This window comes from Bemisia tabaci, chromosome 1 (genome assembly GCF_918797505.1).
Source record: "Bemisia tabaci chromosome 1, PGI_BMITA_v3".
Classification (NCBI taxonomy): domain Eukaryota; kingdom Metazoa; phylum Arthropoda; class Insecta; order Hemiptera; family Aleyrodidae; genus Bemisia; species Bemisia tabaci.
The window spans coordinates 86,634,305-86,656,281 of NC_092793.1; the positions used below are offsets into that span (position 1 = coordinate 86,634,305).

At 39.3% G+C, this 21,977-nt stretch overlaps 1 protein-coding gene across 2 annotated transcripts in view; it reads right to left on the minus strand.

Annotated features, from left to right (window-relative positions):
- The window catches only part of HisRS (histidine--tRNA ligase), a 40,960-nt gene extending 24,590 nt beyond the window's left edge, over positions 1-16,370 (minus strand). Inside the window, exons 1-2 of one of the 2 annotated variants that reach the window (XM_019057703.2) lie at positions 16,168-16,370; positions 10,951-11,172 (exon numbers count right to left, since the gene is read on the minus strand). In XM_019057703.2, the coding sequence (XP_018913248.2) occupies positions 10,951-11,172; positions 16,168-16,257 (312 nt within the window). In that variant the 5' untranslated portion in view covers positions 16,258-16,370. Of the gene's footprint in view, positions 1-10,950; positions 11,173-15,681; positions 16,122-16,167 lie in introns of those variants that run through there. The other variant, XM_019057704.2, reaches the window with a different exon arrangement.
- Positions 16,371-21,977: the final 5,607 nt, after the last annotated feature.

Genomic DNA, 21,977 nt, shown 5'->3' on the forward strand with positions numbered 1-21,977 from the left:
TGAATGATAGGAAGTCGCGCCTGCTGGGAATCCGATCTTGCTCTATTGCCATCAATAAAATCGTGCATCACACGATATCCTTCAATCTCGATAATTTTTCTACTGATTACTGATTTTAAAATCACGGTAATGGAAAGAACAACAAGGGTAAGAGCACGACTAATTTAAATTCCACTAATAAAGATAGTTCCACTTCAAATACCAGTTCGACAAAAAACAAAAAAATTATCAAACCCCCACCGATAATTACAGCTGTGGACACTGATTTCACCGTTATTTGTCATGCGCTTAAAAATGTCGATCGTACGAGGTGGGTTTCCGCGGCCTTGCCACAAAATAGTTTCAAAATCTGTGCGGCAGACGATGCAACTCACGAGACCATCACTCGAATCTTCAAAGATACCAAAATATACTGCAATACGTACGAGAATAAGAATACGCGTCCGATTCGAGTGATGTTTAAGGGGTTGCATCATTCAACCGACACAGAGCAAGTGATGGCTGACCTGAAGAAACAGGGTTTTAACCCGATTTCTGTGGTCAACATCATTAGGAAAAATAGAGTTGAAGAACCAAAGAAAATCCAAAAAGATAACAACACCCAACCAAAACCTGATCAAAACGATGCCCCAAATTCTGATGAAAATCAGAATAATAGCCAGGGAAAAACTAACCCTGAACAGACCAATAATCAAGTTGAAAATAATGGCCAAGCTAACAGCCAAAACAATGAAGAAAAAAATAATCAGGAAAGTGAGAAAAATGAAGAGAACAAAGGTAAACAAGACAACCCCGATTGTGAAAACCCAAGTTTTAAAATCATTCATACCCCGTTGAACTTGTTCGCTGTCGCATTTGATCATAATGACGACATCGAAAAAATTTATAGAATCAAACTTGTGGCAAACATGGTAATCTCAGTCGAGCCACCCAGACCCAACCCACAAAATCTCCCAATACAGTGCCAAAAATGCCAATCTTACAATCACAGTGCAAGATACTGTAACTATCTTCCAGCATGTGTAAGGTGTGGCGACGAGCACGAATCATCACAATGTCCCCTTCCGCGATTTATCCCTAACCCAAAATGTGCGAATTGCGGCCAGGCTCACCCTGCAAATTATCGTCAGTGTGTCGTTGCAGTTGAAGTTGCAAGAGAGCGCACTGAAAGATTAAAAAAACTCAAAGAGAGAAACAGTGTAAACCAAAAGAAAGAAAAATTAATTCAGGTCCCAGTAACAAAAACAACCCTTAAAAAAGGAATATCTTTCAGTGACAGTTTACAAAATAAACAACAACAACAACAGGTAACTAATTCAGTAACTATTCCAAGTTCACAACCTTCTATCAGTCAAAATGCAAACACACAAAGTCCAAACAATTTTACTCAAGCATTCAATAACTTACAGATTCAACAAAATCAAATAGCCACTACTCTGAGCAGCATATTAGATGCAATTAACAGTCTCTCACAAAGAGTGACAAAATTAGAATCAAGATCAACCCAAGCCCCCCCCCCCCTTCCCCAAACAGGACGGTCCTGGGCGCATTTCGCACAAATTACGTCGTTAAATGTCTGTGGACCTAAAAATTGCCTCTTTTAACTGCAACGGTGTAATACACCGATCTGCAGAGATCTACAGATACTTGAATGACCATAATTTTGATATGTTACTCCTAACCGAGACACACTTGGCTTCAGGAATGCATTATAGCGGGAAACCAAGGAATTACATCTTCTACAGGGTCGATCACCCCGACGATTGGGGCAGGGGTGGAGTAGGTCTCCTGATTAAAAAAAATATCAACCACTTTTACGACCCAAAACTAAATGTCTCCACGGATGCAATTCAGTCTGTAGGGGTTACAATTATAACCAACCTGGGAGAAATATTTATTGCCTCAGTGTATCTCCCACCAAACAGCAAAGAATTTAACTACGACAATATTAAAAATTTCATTAAATCACTCCCCAAAAAGCACATTTTAGCTGGAGATTTTAATTCCAAACATAAATCATTCGGGTGTAGAAATACATCACCCAGGGGTAAAACTTTGAAATCAGTACTCCAGGAGACGGGGGGATTGACCCTGACCGATGGTTTTCCCACCCATTATCCTTCCAATCCAGACAAACAGCCAGACATCCTGGATTTCTTTATTATTCAAAATTTATCTAGAAATTACTGTGCAGTAGGCTCCGACTTGGACATGAATTCAGATCATATTCCCATCAAAATGTCACTTTTTCATAAAATAATCCTTAAAACTAAAAATACAATTACAAACTCCAAAACTGACTGGAAATTATTCAGAGAAAAAATTAATTCATCAATCAAACGTAAAGAAATCCAGGATGAGTCAGAGCTGGAAGAGGAAACGGAATCGATTGCTAATTTGATAACGGCGGCGGCTTATGAATCGACACCGATCATTAAATTTAATGATCAGGCACCGCCACTTCCTGCCGAGCTCCGGGACCTTATAAAGGAGAGAAGGAGGGCGAGGGCGAAGTGGATAAAGTCGCGCTTCTTCAAGGACAAAGCATACTATAACAAAATAAATCATATTGCCACTCACAAAATCAGAGAACATAGAGAAGAACAAACCAGAGAATTTCTAAAAACATTAACACCCACTCACCACACTGATTACTCATTGTGGAAAGTAACTAAGTACTTGAAGAGGGGCGACTCCTTCAACCAACCCCTCCAAAGATCAGACTCGACTTGGACGAAGACGAATCAGGAGACAGCGAACGAATTTTGCCGTCACCTCGAGGAAACCTTCAAACCGAACGAGTCTATCCTCTCTGATATAGATCCGGAGCTCGAAATCCAAAATACTGAACCAAGGATAGCGGAAGAAATAGCGACGATATCGCATTCAGAAGTCTCCGACGTTATCAAATACAAAATTAAAACGTACAAATCACCAGGCATGGACACCGTTTCCGGAGAAATGCTAAAGAACCTACCAGCTCTGGCCATTAAAAAACTGGCAGATATCTATAATGCAGTCCTGAGGTTAAGATACGTGCCTCAGGCCTGGAAAAAGGCCGAAGTGATCACAATACATAAAAAGGGTGAGCCTGAACATCTAGCGTCATCATATAGACCGATTTCTCTCTTATCGATTATAGGGAAAATATTCGAACGCCTGTATCTTAAGAGACTATTACCCATTATCGAAGAAAACAGGCTGATCCCGCCGCATCAGTTTGGTTTTCGTAGGAAACACGCAACAGTGGAACAAATTCACAGATTCGTCAACTTTATCCATAAAACTATGGAAAACAAGCTGGTGTGCGCGACTGCGTTCTTGGATATTCAAGCAGCCTTTGATAAAGTTTGGATCGAGGGACTAGTCCTTAAGATATATAAAGCACTTCCCTATAACCATTATGAGATTTTGAGGAACTATCTTACAGACAGATCCTTCAGGGTGAGGTACGAAGATGCAGTGTCAGACTTCTCGCCAATCCTGGCGTCTGTTCCACAAGGCTCTTGTCTTGGTCCCATCTTATTTCTATTGTATCCGTCGGACTTCCCTAGACTTAGGAAAACTAAACTGGGGAAATTTGCCGACGATACTGCTATCGGGAACTATGGTCGAACCACCCAAGAAGCTAATAATAGACTACAGAAAAGTCTGGATAAAACATCCCAGTTTTGCAAAAGGTGGAAAATTAAACTAAATGGCGGGAAGTCTCAGCACACTGTGTTCTCGTATGTCTGAGAGGAGGACACGCCTGTGACGCTGGATGGAACGGTAATTCCCCAATCTAAAATTTCTAACTACCTGGGTGTACTCCTGGACCGTCACTTGACGTACAGAGCGCACATTCAGGCTAAAAAGAAACAAATTTACAATAAATTTCAAAAACTATGGTGGCTACTCAAGCCTAAAAGTGGCCTATCAATTTATAACAAATTGCTGATTTATAAAATTATTTTGAAACCCATCTGGACCTACGCATGCCCCATTTGGGGCTGCGCTGGGCCCACATTGAGGAAAAATATTCAATCAATCGAAAATATCGTACTCAGGGGGCTCTCAGGAGTGAAATGGGATGATTACGTCCGTAACGCGACAATCCGTCATCTCCTGGGAGTTCCCTCTGTGGACGAGACTATAAAAAACTTCTCGCTTCGTTATGCTGAAAGGCTTAGCAAGCATCCCAACGCGAAGGCTTCAAATCTTGTTTACAAATATACACCTGGACCGAGGCGCATCAAACGCCAACAACCGTTTGATTGCGTCTCGCGAGAGGTAATTAAATTAATCGAAGCTTGATCACTTCGGTCTCGTTCCGGGCCACACATTTTTACTCAAATTAATTTTGTCTCCACTTGGGCGGAGGACGGACCACACTGAGACGACCTTTACATTCGATTCACAGCTGTGATTTGGTTGACAGACACAAGTACACGTAGTGCAATGTAATAACTTGCACTGCGCGGACAATTATAACCTGTTAACTGGGTCACAACTGCGGAACGAAAGGAGTAGAACTCTACTCCTCAAACAACCGTCTCAGATTGGGAAATCATTCGGCCAGGTGTAAACAATTTGTTTTGTGATAGGGCCGCGGAAATATAACTATTGGATTTCTATTGGTTTTGCTCACCCCTTGTTGTTCTTGCCAACGATCAACATGACCCATTGTATCAATAGCGATAACAAAAGACACTCAATCCTAACTTTATATTTTTTATCATGTACATCAACACCACATTGTACATAGTGTCTCTAAAAGGGTCTTACTTTTACTTCACTTAGGGTAGGGAAACTAAAATAATAAAACAATTATATTTCTATCATTTATTCATGTATATAATAATGTAAATAATCATAGAACATATTTATAGCGTCCCGCTATAAATATCCATCATTCCTCTATTATCATAATAACCTAGTCTTAAGCTTAGTTTAAGTCAAACATTGTAATATAATATGTATAATTCCTGCACAAGGAGGATATGTAAATAAATATAAAAAAAAAAAAAAAAAAAAAAAACTGATTTTGGCTTATTTGCTGATATTTTTGGACGAGACATTAACCTTCTGTTAGTCTTTGAAGCTGACTCGATCAGCGTTATACCGTGCGATAAGGTTTAAGGTGTATGTTTTGCACATTGTATATTTCACACGTCCCGTTTCTTGCAAAATGTCTTCAACATACCTAGAACTCTTTCATAAGCTCCATACAAATAAAATTTCAACTCCCCCCCCCTTGCAGGATGACAATACTTTCTCTACCCTAGGGTAGCGAGAGAGTAAAAATTGGTTGTGGGTTGAAAAAGAAGAAATTTCTTCAAGGGACAATAGTCCTTCTCAGAGGTTCTCCAAGGGATCAGAACTTGCATGAAAAATAAATTTCCTCCTATTTTAATATTTATTCAATAAATATGTTTCAAACTTCACTCCAATCATCGAGGAACAAAACGAAATAATGGAAGATTATATAATTTTTTTTTTTCCTGGACATTCAATTTTTTTTATCTGGTGATAAGTACCTATAATAATCTTCTAGGATGACTCGATAAAAAGAAGCTACAGTATATACATCTCTTTTTTATTACTTTAATATATTGATCTATTTTTTGAAATATGCATATTTGTTGAATAACTGAGAGAGTAGAGAGTTCATAAAAATGAAAACGTCTATTGACTGGCTGGAGGAAAAAAGAAGAAAAATGAACATTATCAGAATGTTCCGTATATGTGTCAGTATGCAATTGCGAGAAACCAATTAACATGAACAAAATACGATGTTAGCAGAAATTGAAAGAAATATGGCAACCTTCGTGGTGAGGGGGCTGTAAAGCCGCTCTCCCTCACTCCTCAAGTAATGTCCTTGCGTCAAGTTCTGAAAAATTATTCTTTATGTAAGATGCTTACGGTCCCATTCGCCGAAAGTAACGTGAAAAAGCAGCTATCAAGGATCTCAATTTCAATAGTCATGAAAAAGTGTGTCAAACTCGTATTAAAACTCGTTATTCGGCTGAAAAATGATCAAAAATGGAATCTACGACGAAAAATACATTAGATGAGTGTAATTTGCTCTATTCTACGGGTGGGAAATCTCCGTAATCAGGGAAAATAAGACGCGTGATGCGCGATGACCGACCCCTCCTATTGACTCGATCCACCGTGCGTCGTGCCGATCCGGGCGTCGGAGGTGCCGGCGGGACCGCGGGGTCGGGAAAGATACGGGGATCGCGCGTCAGGCCCCGCGCCCCTCGCGCCCTCCGAAAGATCGCTTATCCCGTTCGTCCCGCTGGGAGATGCGCGGTTTTTCGTTTTCTCCGTGCTGTTCGTTCTCGGTCAGCTGATGACTCGGCTGTCCGAGGCGTTCGTCGTCATGGATATTCGTCGTTTATGAAGAGTTCCGATTTTTTCGTACAGTGCGCGTCGTCTTTTGAATTTTGTTAATATTTGTCGTGTATGAAGAATCCCGAATTTTTAGTAAAAAGCGCGTATTCGTTTTAATATTGGGAATGGATCGGAGTCGAAAACGTGGGCGTCCGGCGAAGCGTGGCAATGTTTCTCGCAATTTATCCGTGCGACAGTGCGACATGATGGCTATCTCAGTGAGATGGATAATGTACGACGTAGGGGTGAACAGGAAATAACCTCAATCCATTTCGGCAGAGCACTGATAATTTTATCGAAAATGATTAACCGGAAAATAATTTCGGACTTTTAAATGTGAAGTGCCAGTATTGTGATGCCTTGCATTTCAAAAAAGAGGAGGTGAACGGCCATTTTAACAGATGTTGTCACAATGGTCTTCTCAGACTTGCCGAGCCTGGGATCAATGACCAACTTCGCGACCTGTTCCAACCCATCTTCATGACTAACATTTTGAGGTACAACAGTTGTATGGCTTTTGCATCGCTGTCTGCTTCCAAAGCTCATATAATTTTGAACCAAATCTTCTGCCAACCAAATATCTGTATTAAGTCCTCATTGTGATCCAATGATTTATCCTTTGCTCTATCCTCATGGCGAACCAGGCTGGGATCCTAAAAGCATAATGGACATAATGGGAGCATAATGGACCACGCAAGCAGCCAAATCGCAAACATGTAACCATGCTACAATTCGCGTGTTACAGGCTTGCCATTAGAACAGCATTTTCCCATATTCACCAATCAAAGAAATTATTTCAACAATACATTGTAGATTTATATGTTCAAGTCGAAGGTGAGAGGCTTCATTATATTAGAGAGCATCAGTCCGAACTCAGAGTTGAACAGTATGCTGGGTTGCAAGATTTTGTTCTGAATAAAGCAAGAGTCGATAATATGAATGTTGGAGGAATTGTAGTTTTACCATCTTCTTTTGAAGGCAGCCCCCGTAATCTTATTCAAAGATATCAAGATGCCATGGCAATTGTCCGCGTGTATGGCAAACCAGACATTTTTTTGACAATGACGTGTAACCCGAAATGGTCGGAAATAACCGCTGCTTTAGCGCCAAAAGAAACTGCTGTAGATCGTCCAGATTTAGTTTCACGAGTTTTTCATTGCAAACTGGATCAACTACTAAGAGATGTATTAAAAGAAAATGTTCTGGGTAGAGTTGTTGCACATGTTTATGTAATTGAATTGCTAAAGCGTGGTCTCCCACATTGACATTTGCTCTTAATTTATTAGCAGAAGATTTTGTTCAAAATTTAGAGTCGTAAATATGGATTGTTTCTCATGAAAGCGATGAATTAAGGACGGAAATTTTGAAACACCGCAATGGAGATACGTGGTTTCGCACTTCAGTCGGTGCGATACGGACATCCATCAAGATTAAAAAAATGCATCAAGTCCCCGTCACCGCCGACCAACGCGTTTGTCGATCGAATCAACTACAGGTAGTATGAGCAGGGGGTCAAAACGCCTTCAATTTTCTGAACGCAACACGGACATCCGTCGAGGTTGTATAATTGTATCAAGGCGCCGTAGCAAACGCGTCCCATTGTTTATCGTTACATACGAATATAGGTTGAGAGAGGCCAGTCATAATGCCTTCAATTTTATACATACATATTTTTGGGCAAAATGAGAGACGACGTTTCTCCTTTTGCGACGTTGCAGACTTCCTTAGAAATTTTATTTTTCTTTCGAGAAGCTGGTCAGCATAAAACTTAAATTCTCCGTGATTTTTCGTATTCGATAGCAGAAGATTTGATTCAAAATTATATGGGCTTTGGAAGCAGACAGAGATGCAAAAGCCATACAACTGATGTACCTCAAAGTGTTGGTCATGAAAATGGGTTTGGAGAAGAGGTCGCGAAGTTGGTCTTTGATTCCAGGCTCGGCAAGTCTGAGAAGACCATTATGACAACATCTGTTAAAATGGCCGTTCACCTCCTCTTTTTTGAAATCACAATACTAGCACTTCACATTGAAAAGTCCGAAATTATTTTTGGAATAATTTAATTTTTCCAGATTATATATTTAAATTGTTATTAAATAATGATAAATTCAAAATTCCAATTTCATTTTCACAAATTTCAGAGCATGTTATACCTTCTTTCAAAATTTATTGTCGATTCAAGTTGCTATTCAATTATAATAAATAACTTGAACGTGGTTGTTCTATGATTTCTTACGAGCAGTTCCCCTCCAGTGTTTAGCGGCCGCGTAGCAGCTTCAGGCCCCTAGTATATTTATAAAACAGGATGAATAGGGATAAAATATGATACATAGGGATAAAATAGGATAGATAGGGATAAAACTGAATATATCCCACCCTTCGATTTATTGATCTTTATTTATCTTTCTTCGATAAATCGTTCGAAGTTAAACAGGATAGACATGGAGAAAACGGACGTATGTTCATTAACCCAGATAAAAGGAAGCATATCGCAATTTGTTTATCAATCTTTGATTTATCGTTTGATATAAAGCAGGATAGACAGGGTTAAAACAGGATTGTATTTTAAGAAAAGGGCTACAATAAGTCGAAACGGGATTGATAACGGGATGATAAACGGTATAAATGCAGTTGCATCTATCAAACTACGGTATAAGTTGTCTATCGATCTTCGATATATTGTTTGATTTAAAACAGGTTTGACAAGGATAAAACGGGATTTATTGATATTAACCGGGATAAAAGGGAAGAATTTGAAGGAAAGGAGAATAATCTATCCTATTTTATCCCTATGTATCATATTTTATCCCTATTTCATCCTGTTTTATAAATATATATCCCGTTTCACAGTGATTATTCCCCTTTTCTTAAAATTTTTCCCTTTTATCATAAATAATATCAATAAATCCCGTTTTATCCCTGTCAATCCTGCTTTAAATAAAACGATATATCGAAGATCGATATTCAAAGAGCGATATCCTTCCTTTTATCCTGCTTAATGAATATACATCCCGTTTTATCCATGTCTATCCTGTTTTATTTCGAACTATACAGGGTGTCCCAGGATTCAGTACCAATATTGAAGGAGTCGATTCTTTAGGTCAAAAGAAGACGTTTTTGTGGTATAACTTTTTTTCGAAAAACGCTTTCCGTGCGGGCCCCATTTTCCCCTATTATCAGCTCCTATTATTCCCTATTAGTCCAATTTATCTCGAAAACGATGAGTTACAGCGAATAAACGCAAGTGACATTTTCTCAATATTTTTTCACGCTGAATCTTGTGGTGCCGTCAAAAATCAATTTTTGCCGCTAGACCACTTTTAGGTTCCGTATCCCCCCTAACCCCCTCAAAATGAGTTTTACCTTTTTTGGAGGTCAAAAATGAAAAGAACGCTAAAAATTACTCCCAGTCACGAATTTTCATTAATATTGGTTGATAAACATTGCCGCAATGTTAAAAAGACTATTTTTTTCCTCCAATTTTGGGAGTCGTGGCGCCTAGGGAAAGCGGTTTTGGAGAAAAATTTATACCACAAAAACGTCTTTTTTTGACCCAGAGGATCGACTTCTTCAATATTCGTATTTAATCCTTGGACATCCTGTATATTGAAGATCGATAAACAAAGATCAATATAGGTGGGATGTATTCAATTTCATCCCTATCTATCCTATTTTATCCCTATCCATCCTGTTTTATAAATATATACCCCATTTCACAGTGATTATTCCCTTTTCTTAAAATTCTTCTCTTTTAACCCGGTTAATAGCAATAATCCCGTTTTATACCGGTCAAACCTGTTTTAAATCAAACGATACATCGAAGATCGATAAACAAAGAGCAATATCCTCCCTTTCATCCCGGTTAATGAAGATACATCCCGCTTTCTCCATGACTATCCTGTTTTATTTCGAACGATATATCGAAGGTAGATAAACAAAGATCAATGTATTGAAGGGAGGGATGTATTTAATTTATCCCTATCTATCCTATTTTACTCGTATCTATCCGATTTGTTCCTCATCTATCCTATTTGTTCCCTATCCATCCTATTTTATAACTATCTATCTTTTTTTATAAATATACATCCCGTTTTACACTGATTTTCGTCTTTCCTTAAAATTCCTCCCTTTTATCCAGGTTAATATCAATACATCCCGTTTTTATCTGTGTCCATCCTGTTTAATATCGAATGATATATGGAAGATTACATTTTAATTTCCCGAGGATTTTCAATGACGTGTTCTGATTGGTTAATGAGAGGACCAACGAGAATGCAAATTGACACGGACATGAACGCAAAAAAGGCCAGACCCTTCTTTAATATAGTAAGAAAACTACTCAGAGCAATACTTCTGGCAAAGGAAACAATGAAACGTACTCTTCAATGTGAAGAAAATAGTGAAGCGCTCAATCTTATTTGGACAGCAATAGGGCAGCCTCAAAATATGTGAAGTCAAAAACCTTTCTGCAACCCTGAAAAGAGATACCTTCTTCAGCGGAAGGAAGAAAAGAAAATGAAAAAGGTTTGACATTTTCACACTGATGGTGAACATCATACAATATCTACTTACCCTTAATTCAAAAACTGGAGTGTCAATTGTTTCAGCACCATGGAGTTTGAATACATCAACAATTTTTGAGAGAACATTGTTCCTTAAAGCCATATGCTCAGGACCATAATCTCGGGTACCTTTAGGAGTTTTAAGGATAAGTTTGCACTTGGAACTGCTGGTTCCATCCTCAGAAGTTACCTTGGCTTTCAGGGCCAGTAATTTGGCAATTTCTTCGGCAATCTGAAAAAACATTGAAGGAGTTTTAATTGAAAGGAATCGAGTCACATTGTGTATTTACTGAGAGAAAGATGTTCCTGCATCTTGCTGCAACTACAAATGCTGGTTCTTTTCATTCGCTTTAGCAGCGTCCATTCGAATATAATATGATACGCTATCAGTTTGTACATATGCACTGAACATTTGTCTCCATTTTATCTTTGAATGGGTGAGTTTAAGTTTTTCATTATAAGAAATTGCTGGCGTTTTTCTCATGGTGAAGAGTCTTGGATTCAGGCCCTCCGATTCCTTAGCGGACGAAAGACAAGTTCCGAACTTTCAATTATGATTTATAGGATAAAATATACGTGTATGTCTAGCCTTTCCATCTGTGAGTGGGTGAATTTTAGTTTTTCATTTAGTAATAAATTGCTATGGGTTTTCTCAAGGTAAGGGGTCCTGGATTTGGGCCCTCCGACGGAAGGCGACTCCCGGACTCTCAAGCGGGTTTCGTTTCTGGCAGATTAAGGCAGATTTTTCCACTCTATATTTTCATCATAGAATGAACAATTTTTTGTTTTCACTTTTTCGAAGCATAGCCGGTTTCAAAATAAATTACATCTTAATTTTCTTAATATTTTATTAAGCATCCGCCACTCTGGAAAACCAGAGCTGTTCTATTTCTAAGTATCCCGTTTTTTTAATGCAGTAATAATTTTAAAAGGGTTTCGGGGGGGGGGGGGGGGGGGAAGGGATGAAGGTTTGCAGAATTTACTAACTACTTACAGAAAGCAGTCTGCAAACTTTTTGTTAACCAAATCCTTCAAAGCAACGCTTCCTCGTCTTTCCATACAACCATCTGCTTTCTCGGTTCAAGAGGTAAGTTTCCTCATAATTTTACATTTTTGACCGATACGTTGCCGTATCACGCCGAATCACGAGATTAGTTATAGTTAGTCTTTCTAGTGCATATGAACAAACTGATAGGTAGCGTTTGTAGTTGCAGCAAGATGCAGTATAGGAACATTCATCCGGAATAAAAGTAGTAAAACGGTAATAAGGCAATCTTACAGTTTCGTAGGGACAATTTATCAAAACATTTCGTAAAATTTCCCATAAATAAAGACAATTCTGCAAGGTATCTCGTCCAAATACGATCATTTTATGATCAAATTTATAATTTTAAAGTTCGAAACTTGGCAACGTCGAAACGGGAGTAAAAAAATTTTCCGGTCATGAAAATTTCGGGGAATTTGCTACTTGTATGAGAGAATAACACACTAAAAATTCAGATCAATTCAATCATTAAGACATGGCCCCATGCCATCGTGTCACCTCCAAACCAAAAATTTTCAAATTGAAAACTTGGCAACGTTGCAACGAGAAAAAATATTTTCCGGCCATGAAAATTTCAGGAAATTTTCACCTCATATCGGAGGATAACATACTAAAAATTCAGACCGATCCAAGAGGCAGGGGGCTCGTGTCACAACTTTTTTTGCAAAATCCATAATTTTTAGGTTAGAAACTTTGCAACGTTGTAACGGGAGCAAAGAAAATTTCTCGGTCATGAGAATTTCAGGAATGTCGTACTTCATACCAGAGAATAAACATATTAAAAATTCAGATCAATCCAAGAAGAAATGGGGCAGGGGGAGAGGGGGGAATTCAGTTGCCCTGCATGAGCCTATTCTCCAAAAAAAGCCTAAAAAACCATGAAATCGCGATTATTTCTCCAGGAGCTCCGACAACCGATTTCAAAATTGTGGTTTTTAGTATCTGGTAGTGCTCCTCTTGACATTCCAGCTTAAATTTTTAAGTCACGACCAACTTCGAGTTAAACCCCTTTCAGGAGCACCGTGATGGGCTTTGATTTCTTGGCAAGATAATGTAATAATATTTTGGCTCAAGTCACTTGCGACTGATTTTTATTGAAAATATGATTTGACCCTTTTTTTTCAAGGTGTTCATGGATATCGATATGAATTTCACCTTCCGCAATCCTTCCTGCAAGATGGCTTTTGCAAAGCCATCTTGCAGTTAACATTCTTATTGGCGATTGAAGTTGAGATTAAAATCTTGAATGTATGCTGAGACAAGTATCAGTCTGACAAACTCTGAATCAAAACTATTCATCAAGTTAATGAATGCGATAAGATGGCACCATTCATAAGAGGTGCCATTGACATTAAGGACTTCGGTCTCACCATGTGACGAGTGCGCTCTACCATACAGGGTCTGTTTTTCTTGGCAGTTGGAGTTGGCCAGTTGGTTTCATTTCATCTCACCGAGACAAGTATGTGCAGAAGTTTGTAAGAAAAAATTGGGACAATATCAACAAGTCGTCAGATGTAGCATTTGAGCATGAAAGGCACTTGCGATACTTTGGCCAGAAGGTGATGACATCAGGATTTGCTTCACAGTCGCCCCGACCCTGAAGTGCTTGCGCTCTTGGAAGGGGACTGGTGCAACAGGAGATTAAAACTTTGCAAGCCTCATGAGCTTGGAATCCAGGGGTTCTTAAAATTATTTTTCATTTAGATAAGGTATCTCCCTACGCTCTACATACGCAGATAAGGGTCCCTGCGACCATGGCCAGGTATAGCCATCCGCAGTTTTTATTTGAATAAAAGAAACCATTTTTGATTTGAACCTCTTCAAAGTACCGAGGCAGTATCTTAGTGGCTAAACTGTAAAAATTAATCACCAAGTTTATTCTTCTAAGTTCAGATTAAGCTTTTCAAGTTTATTCTTCTAAGTTCAGATTGAGCTTTTCAAAGATGAAATTATCATCTGAAGGAGTACATAGTAAAAGCTCAGTGCCCTAAATTTGCATACCTGGTAATGCTTAGTTCCAGCGCTCTACCTGGCCGAATTTCATGATTTTTGCTGCCATCGACAGACAATTGTCACTGGATGAGCCCGCTCTATTCAGATTTTGAAAATATGACCCTGGTTTTTCTAAATTGTGTGGTAAAGTTGCGAATTCTCCCATTTAAACAATGTAAACTTTTATTTTCTGTCATAGTTCGTTGGAGCGTTCCACTGGGCCGATTTCCATGATTTTTACGGTTATCAACAGGTGATAGGCCCTAGATGAGCCCGCTCTAATCAGATTTTAGAAATAGGACCAATGTTTTTTTTACAATCACCTTATAAAATTGAGCAAATTTACAGAATGCTCCGCAACTGCTGCCGCTATGCACGGAGGATTGTGCAGTAGCCGAATAGCCTGTGCATAAGCTCTACTCTATGAACAGAAGATTCTTCCACCGGCTAATAGTGTGGGTGGTGGCCGAGTTGTCTACGATGACAGGAGCACCTTTATTCCCTCCATAATCGTGGATTCCGATCCTGATATTAGCAATTATTTCTTAAAACCTGGAAATCATCTTTTGTTGTTTTACTGCACTGATTCTTGAATCAATCATTTCGAAACCCATCCTTTGGACTTCAAATTATTCCAAAACTAAGTAAAATCATTTTGTTTTAGAAAGTAAAATATACCTTAAGTATATTGTAATTATTTGGGGGAAAAATAAGACCAAAATTGATAAGAAGCTGGAAGGAAGAGCCGCAACGATAAAAATAAGAAATGAAAGAAAATTTAAAGAAAAATATGACGAAAAAAATCAAAATAAAGAGAAAATTAGACAGTGTTGACAGTCTATTAGGCTCTTACTCCTTCTGTCATGAAAGTTTCTGTCACAAAGCCGAGATTTGTTATACAAATTTTACCATGAAAATATGAATTTTATTAACGCTGCGGCTACGAAAAACTTTGATAGTGCGGAGCACCTTCAGGGGGTTTAGCCATATAGCAGCCAACAGGCCGATTATTGAAATTTAAACCAGCCCGATAAGACATCGAATTGCGATATATTGCATGGTTAAGATAGGGCTATGTCTTGTCGTGTCGGGCTGACATAGTTTCAATAATCGGGCCGCAGGGGGCATTACTATTGTCGAAAAATAGTCAAATATCCGAATACTTTCACCAACATTCAATTGTGATGCGATTATTTCCGTGAACATATTTCAAATGTTGAATAATATGCAATTACTAAAATATTCGACCATCCCTATTGTGAACAAATAAAAAAATCAGGGTTTGCTTGTATCAATAATTATCAACGGAGTCATTGAAGTACATAGAAAGTAATAGTGATTCAAATCTCCTCAGAAACTTAAGTACTGTGATATCACCACACCATGCCCATGCTCCAAAAGGTTGCAATTTTTCATGAAAAATAAAATTTTGAAGTTTCACGTGAAATATTTCATGAACTTTCAGAAATTTTTAAAAATATTGAAAAATAACAGTTCCTTTTCATGTTTTGCAAGATGTAAAATTTGTGTCTGTCCCTTGTTTTGGTGTATTTGAGTGCGGGTTTTATACTCTAACGCCAGAATAATATGAAGCTTTTATCAGTCCGTGAAATTGCAAGAAATTTCCAATCTTTCATATTTTCCATTTCACGCCTGCAACCCTGATGCTCCAACCTACTATAGAGTGGAGCATGATATACCTACCTGCGGTTCAGTTTTGGAAGATAGAGTGCGGCGGAGATCACATCTCAGACTCAGGTACGAGGACAACTTTCTTAAAATCATGATGTACCTGTTGCGAAAATCAAGGCAGTTTACTCGGAATATTCGAGGGGAAACATTCGATGCTCTACTTTGGTATTAAAAACTGACAGTAAATTACAGGCAATTGAATTGCTTTAGCTAAAAAAAACTGATAAAGCAGGGTGACAAAAGGCACACAACCCTTGAGACTTAGGCAGGTATGATTTCTGAGACCTCATCATGGACTTGTGATACCGAAAGAGTTCAGAAATAATTCAAATTGACACACAGGTATCAAGTTGAGAGAAGGACTTGTCTCAAGGTCCCAGGTCGGAGGGTTCAAGAAATTCACATACGAGGAGCAAATCAAGAAAACGCGCTGCAAGTCTAAGCAACAGAAAATTCAAAGGTTTGAGGTTAGGAAAACTAACATGTGATGAAACCTACCTCATCTTTGGGTACTTTGGCCGACTTGAGTTTCCTGACTTTATCACCCTGCTCAGTAATGCGTTTGGTAAGAGAATCGTTGCCTGCCATTCTTAAATTCTAAGATAATACTTGAGGTACTTAGTTTACATAAATTTTTAGAACAGCAACGTGTCACATTGATTGGATAATGTCAATTACTAGAGTCCCTTTATACCCAGAGTTAAGACAACTCAGAGAAAACAGACCTAGACAACTCGATTATCAGCTGACTGGCAGCTGGCACATGGACCAATAGAATAAATAAGGACTCCCAACTCCCTATGCTACCCTGTGTTAAAAACCGTTAACGCGCGCTCGCAGCGAACCTGGCAGAGGGTGCGGTGAACTAACGCCGCAGCGGTCCACGATCGTACCTCTATAGTATGTTATTCCATGCAATGTTCTTGGTTTATCTATGATTTATTTATTTGTGTAGATACTTTAATACATTTTACTTTCGCAAACTAATGAAATTGTATAGATACATACCTTCGGCAGAGGTCAATGCGAAAGACTTTGATTTGAAGTATCTTATCAAAACACGAGCAAAGATGATTCAGTCAACTTCTGACGCAGAATCAAAGAGACTTGCTAATAATCAAATTAAAGGTAATGCTTGAAGTCAAGTATCTTTGATTTTGTGACACTCAGTTGATTTTTATCAGTACAACACTATTTCTCACTAAAAAGATTTCACTTAACAGAGCGGCGCCTTCGGCTAAAAGTACAATCCTGATTCCTGCTGCACACTACATACACACTTCCTTTGGCTTTCTCAACAGCAGTTGCTGCTGAGTAAAACGGTTAGAAATAACACTTCACATTAATACCAGTTTATGTACACGAAGACTGACGAAGATTGAAATGAAAATGGGAAACTTTTCACACTAAACTCTTCAAAACTGCAGGGCGACCAAGAGGATACGAGGATCTAGAGACTTCTATGAGCACTACTGAGTGATAAGCCTAGGGATGTCGATTTTTTCGATTCGATTCTGACGAATCGATTTTTTCAGAGAAAAAATCGATTTTTTTGAATCGATTTTGTGAGAGGCGATTTATCGATTCAATCGATTTTGTATTTAAAAAAATCGAAAAAATCGTTCAGACTTTTTCGCTCTGTTTAAAGTTTAAATTACTCTATTAACGTCACGTCAAACCTACTTACGTTCAAACGCGGGTCCAGAAGGAAGGTATTTAGCGTTTGGTAAACTTTCTAATTCATTCTTTTAGGTTTAATTGCAATTGCTGAACAGATCTTCAAGCACCACAACGACCATAACCTCTTTGAAATTTGAATGAATACTGTAAACAAAACTTCTTAACCGTCAAAACGGTCAAACGTCAAACATTCCTTGAACTAGTTGAACTTTCACTTTCACTACCTACTTATTTTATCCTACCTACCGATTTAATCAACGCCACTAGTAGAACTTTCTTTCACTTTAAAAATTTCTAAGCCTGAAATTAGCTCGTGCGCGGGAAAAAACGATTTTTTCGATTCGATTTTAAAAATCGATTTTTGAGGTACGATTTTAAATCGATTAATCGATCTTTCGAAAAAAATCGAATCGATTCGCGTAATCGATTTTTTCAAAAAAATCGACATCCCTAGATAAGCCTAAATAGGTGGTGCATGGAAATACAAACAGGAAGACCCAATCATCGGTTTAGTTCACTACACCCTCTGCCAGGGAGCGCTGATGTCAGCGCTAACCGGAGTTGGGGGTCCTTATTTATTCTCTTGGTCCATGGCTGGCAGCCGGCCTTGGCTGGCCATGGAGGCCGAAACGAGTGCACCCAAACTAGAGTCCCTTTATGGCTGAGAGTCAAGACAATTTGAATCCATTTCTGATTGGTTCCCGTATTTTAGGCCTCCACAGTGTCACAAACGGGAATAAAGATTACATTTTCACCAATTGCAAAGATTATAATCTGGAATGGACCAGGGAATTACGGGTTCGGCAAGGAACAAACGGAATGAGAGGAGGAACGGAGAAAGACATTTGAGAATGGGCCGATCAAAGATTACGAAAAACGTTCAATTTCTGTAATCTTTATTCCCGTTTGTGACATCCATGAGCCGAATTGTCTTGACTCTCAGTATAAAGGGACCCTACCGGTTTCGAGCCTCGCATAAACGTAGCTAACCCCTATACCTAGAGTCCCTTTATACCCAGAGTTACGACAACTCGATTATCAGCTGACTGGCAGCCGTCCTTGGCTGAATGGCTGGCCATGGAAGCCGAAACGAGTGCACCCAAACGAACGATATTGAGGGATAAGGACATAGAGTACAATAGAGTCGCAAAGTACTGGAGCGCCGATGAAGCCAATCCATGAACAGGCGTTTCCGAGCCGCGTGTGCTCCGAAAATAGTGAACCATTTGTGAACCCAACGGCATTTTGTAACACGGCGGCTTATGGAGAAATCAAGAATTGCTTGTGTTTTTTAGGTATTTTATAATTCAATCAGCATTAATTTTTGCAAATTTTGCTATTTAAAGGTAGTCAAAGCCATAATGAATCCATTGATGTATATTACTCCTGGATAATATTCATATTGGGATTTAATTTCTGACTTATACCAAGTGTGAATCAACCGGCATTTCTTATCACGGCGGCTTACGGGAAAAGCAACGACTGCCTGTGTTTTTTCGACATTTTTTAATTCCATCGATATTAATTTGTGCAAATTTTGCTATAATTAGATAGTCAAAGCCATAATGAATCCATTGATGTATATTACTCCTGGATAATATTCATACAGGGATTTAATTTCTGACTTATACCAAGTGTGAACCAACCGGAATTTTTTAACACGGTGGCTTATGGAGAAATCAAGGACTGCTTGTATTTTTTCGACTTTTTTTAATTCCATCGGTATTAATTTGTACAAATTGTGCTTTAAATAGATATCCAAAGCCATAATGAATCCATTAATGTATGTTACTCCTGGATAATATTCATATATGGACTCAATTTCAGACTTATTACCGGCCTACTTGGCTGGTTCAATGTGTGTGGACCCACCCAGCCGACGAACGGAGCCGAGTCGGGAGTGGGGAGGTGGGGAGCGCTGAGCGCGAGTCTCTGCGTATGCGTCGTCGCTAGTCGCCGCACACTAGTCTCCGGAGAGCTGGACAAAACAGCCTCGAAAAGTGACTTCAACGGCGATCCAGTACTTTGCGACTCTATTGTACTCTATGGATAAGGATCAGGAATCCTGCGATGTCTGTCACACAAAAACAACAACATCAACAAATTGATCAATTAAAAAGAAAATGAGATTGGTTTGTGAATAATTTCTTAATCTCTTTTCATTTTGGACCGATGGAAATGACAATTTACTCTTGATAAACCACAATTAGGTGATATTTTCATTATTCTTGTTCACATTCGAGGTACCGCCATCTTGGTGCACTCGTTTCGGCCTCCATGAGCGAGAACCAATCAGAATTGGATTTTTTTTTAGGCCACTTTCAGGCCAATCCTGGCCCAACCAAAAGTGAGTTGTCGTAACTCTGGGTATATAAAGGGACTCTAGTTCAAACAGGCCGTTTGGGCCGTTACAGTCCTAGATGACCGTTACTCTCAAATGAAATTAATCGCTCGACGACGGACCAAAACTAGCCTAAAGTTATAAAAATATGAGTGTGTAAGTGAATTTCGGTAAAAATCAACCTAAAATACTTCGTTTCCGCAATTTTATTTAGTTCCCTCCCTACATTTGAATTTCAAACTTGTCCCGATTTCGCCGCCAATCCTCTAGCCAATAGTAGAGGTGATTGAAAAGAAGCTTCATTTTTTGCTTTCAGCGCTCCGTCTTTATAGTCTTTATGTCTTTGGTGTGGAGTGTTAGTGTTCCTTGGTCAGGTCTTAACAGGGACCAGTTCTATAGGACCCTGGACTCCCGTAAGAGTCAATGTAAAAATTCGTGAGCAGGTACTAGTGCTACTATCTCGCGTAGGATCCTCGCAACTCACTGCTGTTATCAGTTGTTGGACTTCATTAAAATCCGTAGGATCGCGTATAACTGCAAAAAATCGAATTTTTCACCGTATTACTACATACCGCGGGCTCATCTTTGTCAAAAGGGGTCGAAAAACGCCAAAAATATACTTATTTTTCAAGAATTCAGCCGCCTTATGTGTTATTTTTCAATCTCCGGCTTAACCTCACTTTTGGAGCGGGCGATGGATGAGTCGAGGTTCGGGGGGAGGATCCTCTGAGTTGACTAGGATCCTACGCGAGAATGCGCTGCAATCACCCGCTCACAACAGAACGGCGTCCTATAGAACCAAAGTTCAGAACGATGTTTACTCTTGAGAAGGAAAGAGGCATGAAAAGTTGCAGAATTCCCAGCAACCATCCGCGTCGGTCACCGGTCAACGATGCATCTTCTTTTCAACAACAATAACGCTACCCTTATATACTACTTATTTCGGTTTTTGCGTTTGGCCCAGATATTCCAGACCAAATTCTCATCAAAGACCAAAATCTGTCATCGGTGTCAAACTCGCTCCTAATGTAAACAAACAAACGGCGACATAGTCCGGACATAAACAAAGCAAATCTCGTCGAGATGTTCCAGACAGGGACCAGTTCTATAGGACCCTGGACTCCCGTAAGAGTCAATGTAAAAATTCGTGAGCAGGTACTAGTGCTGCATTCTCGCGTAGGATCCTCGCAACTCACTGCTGTTATCAGTTGTTGGACTTCATTAAAATCCGTAGGATCGCGTATAACTGCAAAAAATCGAATTTTTCACCGTATTACTACATGCGGCGGGCCCTTCCTTGTCGAAAGGGGTCGAAAAACGCCAAAAATATACTTATTTTTCAAGAATTCAGCCGCCTTATGTGTTATTTTTCAATCTCCGGCTTAACCTCACTTTTGGAGCGGGCGATGGATGAGTCGAGGTTCGGGGGGGAGGATCCTCTGAGTTGACTAGGATCCTACGCGAGAATGCGCTGCAATCACCCGCTCACAACAGAACGGCGTCCTATAGAACTCGTCCCTGTTCCAGACTACTAATTCTCAGCGCAGCGTTATCGTTTCTTCACCTCGACAAAAGAACTTTCGTCCGCATCCATCTATCCATTTCGTTAAATCAGATATCAGTTACCGCGTTGATCTGTTCATTGTGGTTTCAAGTGAAATTGGAGCGAGATACTCCGGACTCCTAACGTAAACAAAGCGGCCTGTACCTGGTCGAGATGTTCCGGACTCATTTCTTCATTTACGTTTCTTTTCTTCATCTCGACCAAAGAAGTTTCCTGCGCGTCTAAAGTAACATTTTCCGGTTCCATTGTTAGAGAAGAAACAAGCCATTTTGTAGTAAGTTAGGATAATATTTGTGTTGATTGAGTGGCATGAGCATTGGACTACCTGGCACGTGGCTGCGCCTTGCCATGAGCATTGGACTACCTGGCTGCGCCTTGCATGGCAGCCTCTATCTCAAGATGATGGGGCGAAAAACTTATTGGTTGATGTGCAAATCTGAATCCTAAATCTCCAGTAACGGTAGTTGTGAAAACTAGACAGATGTACAATGATAGGTACCTTGCTCCTCACTTACTTCCTAATGGATGTTCTCTGGTCTCTCCAAGGTTCTGGTTTTGCGTTGCGTTGAAGCTAATACTTCAAGTGTAGCTATAACAACCAGACTTCGGAGATACCAATTAACAATCCTAGCAGTCACCAAATTCTCCAGCAAACCTGCATAGTTGTCTATTAGCAGCTGAAGAAGCAATGGAAACCGTATTTACCTATGACAACAAAATTTT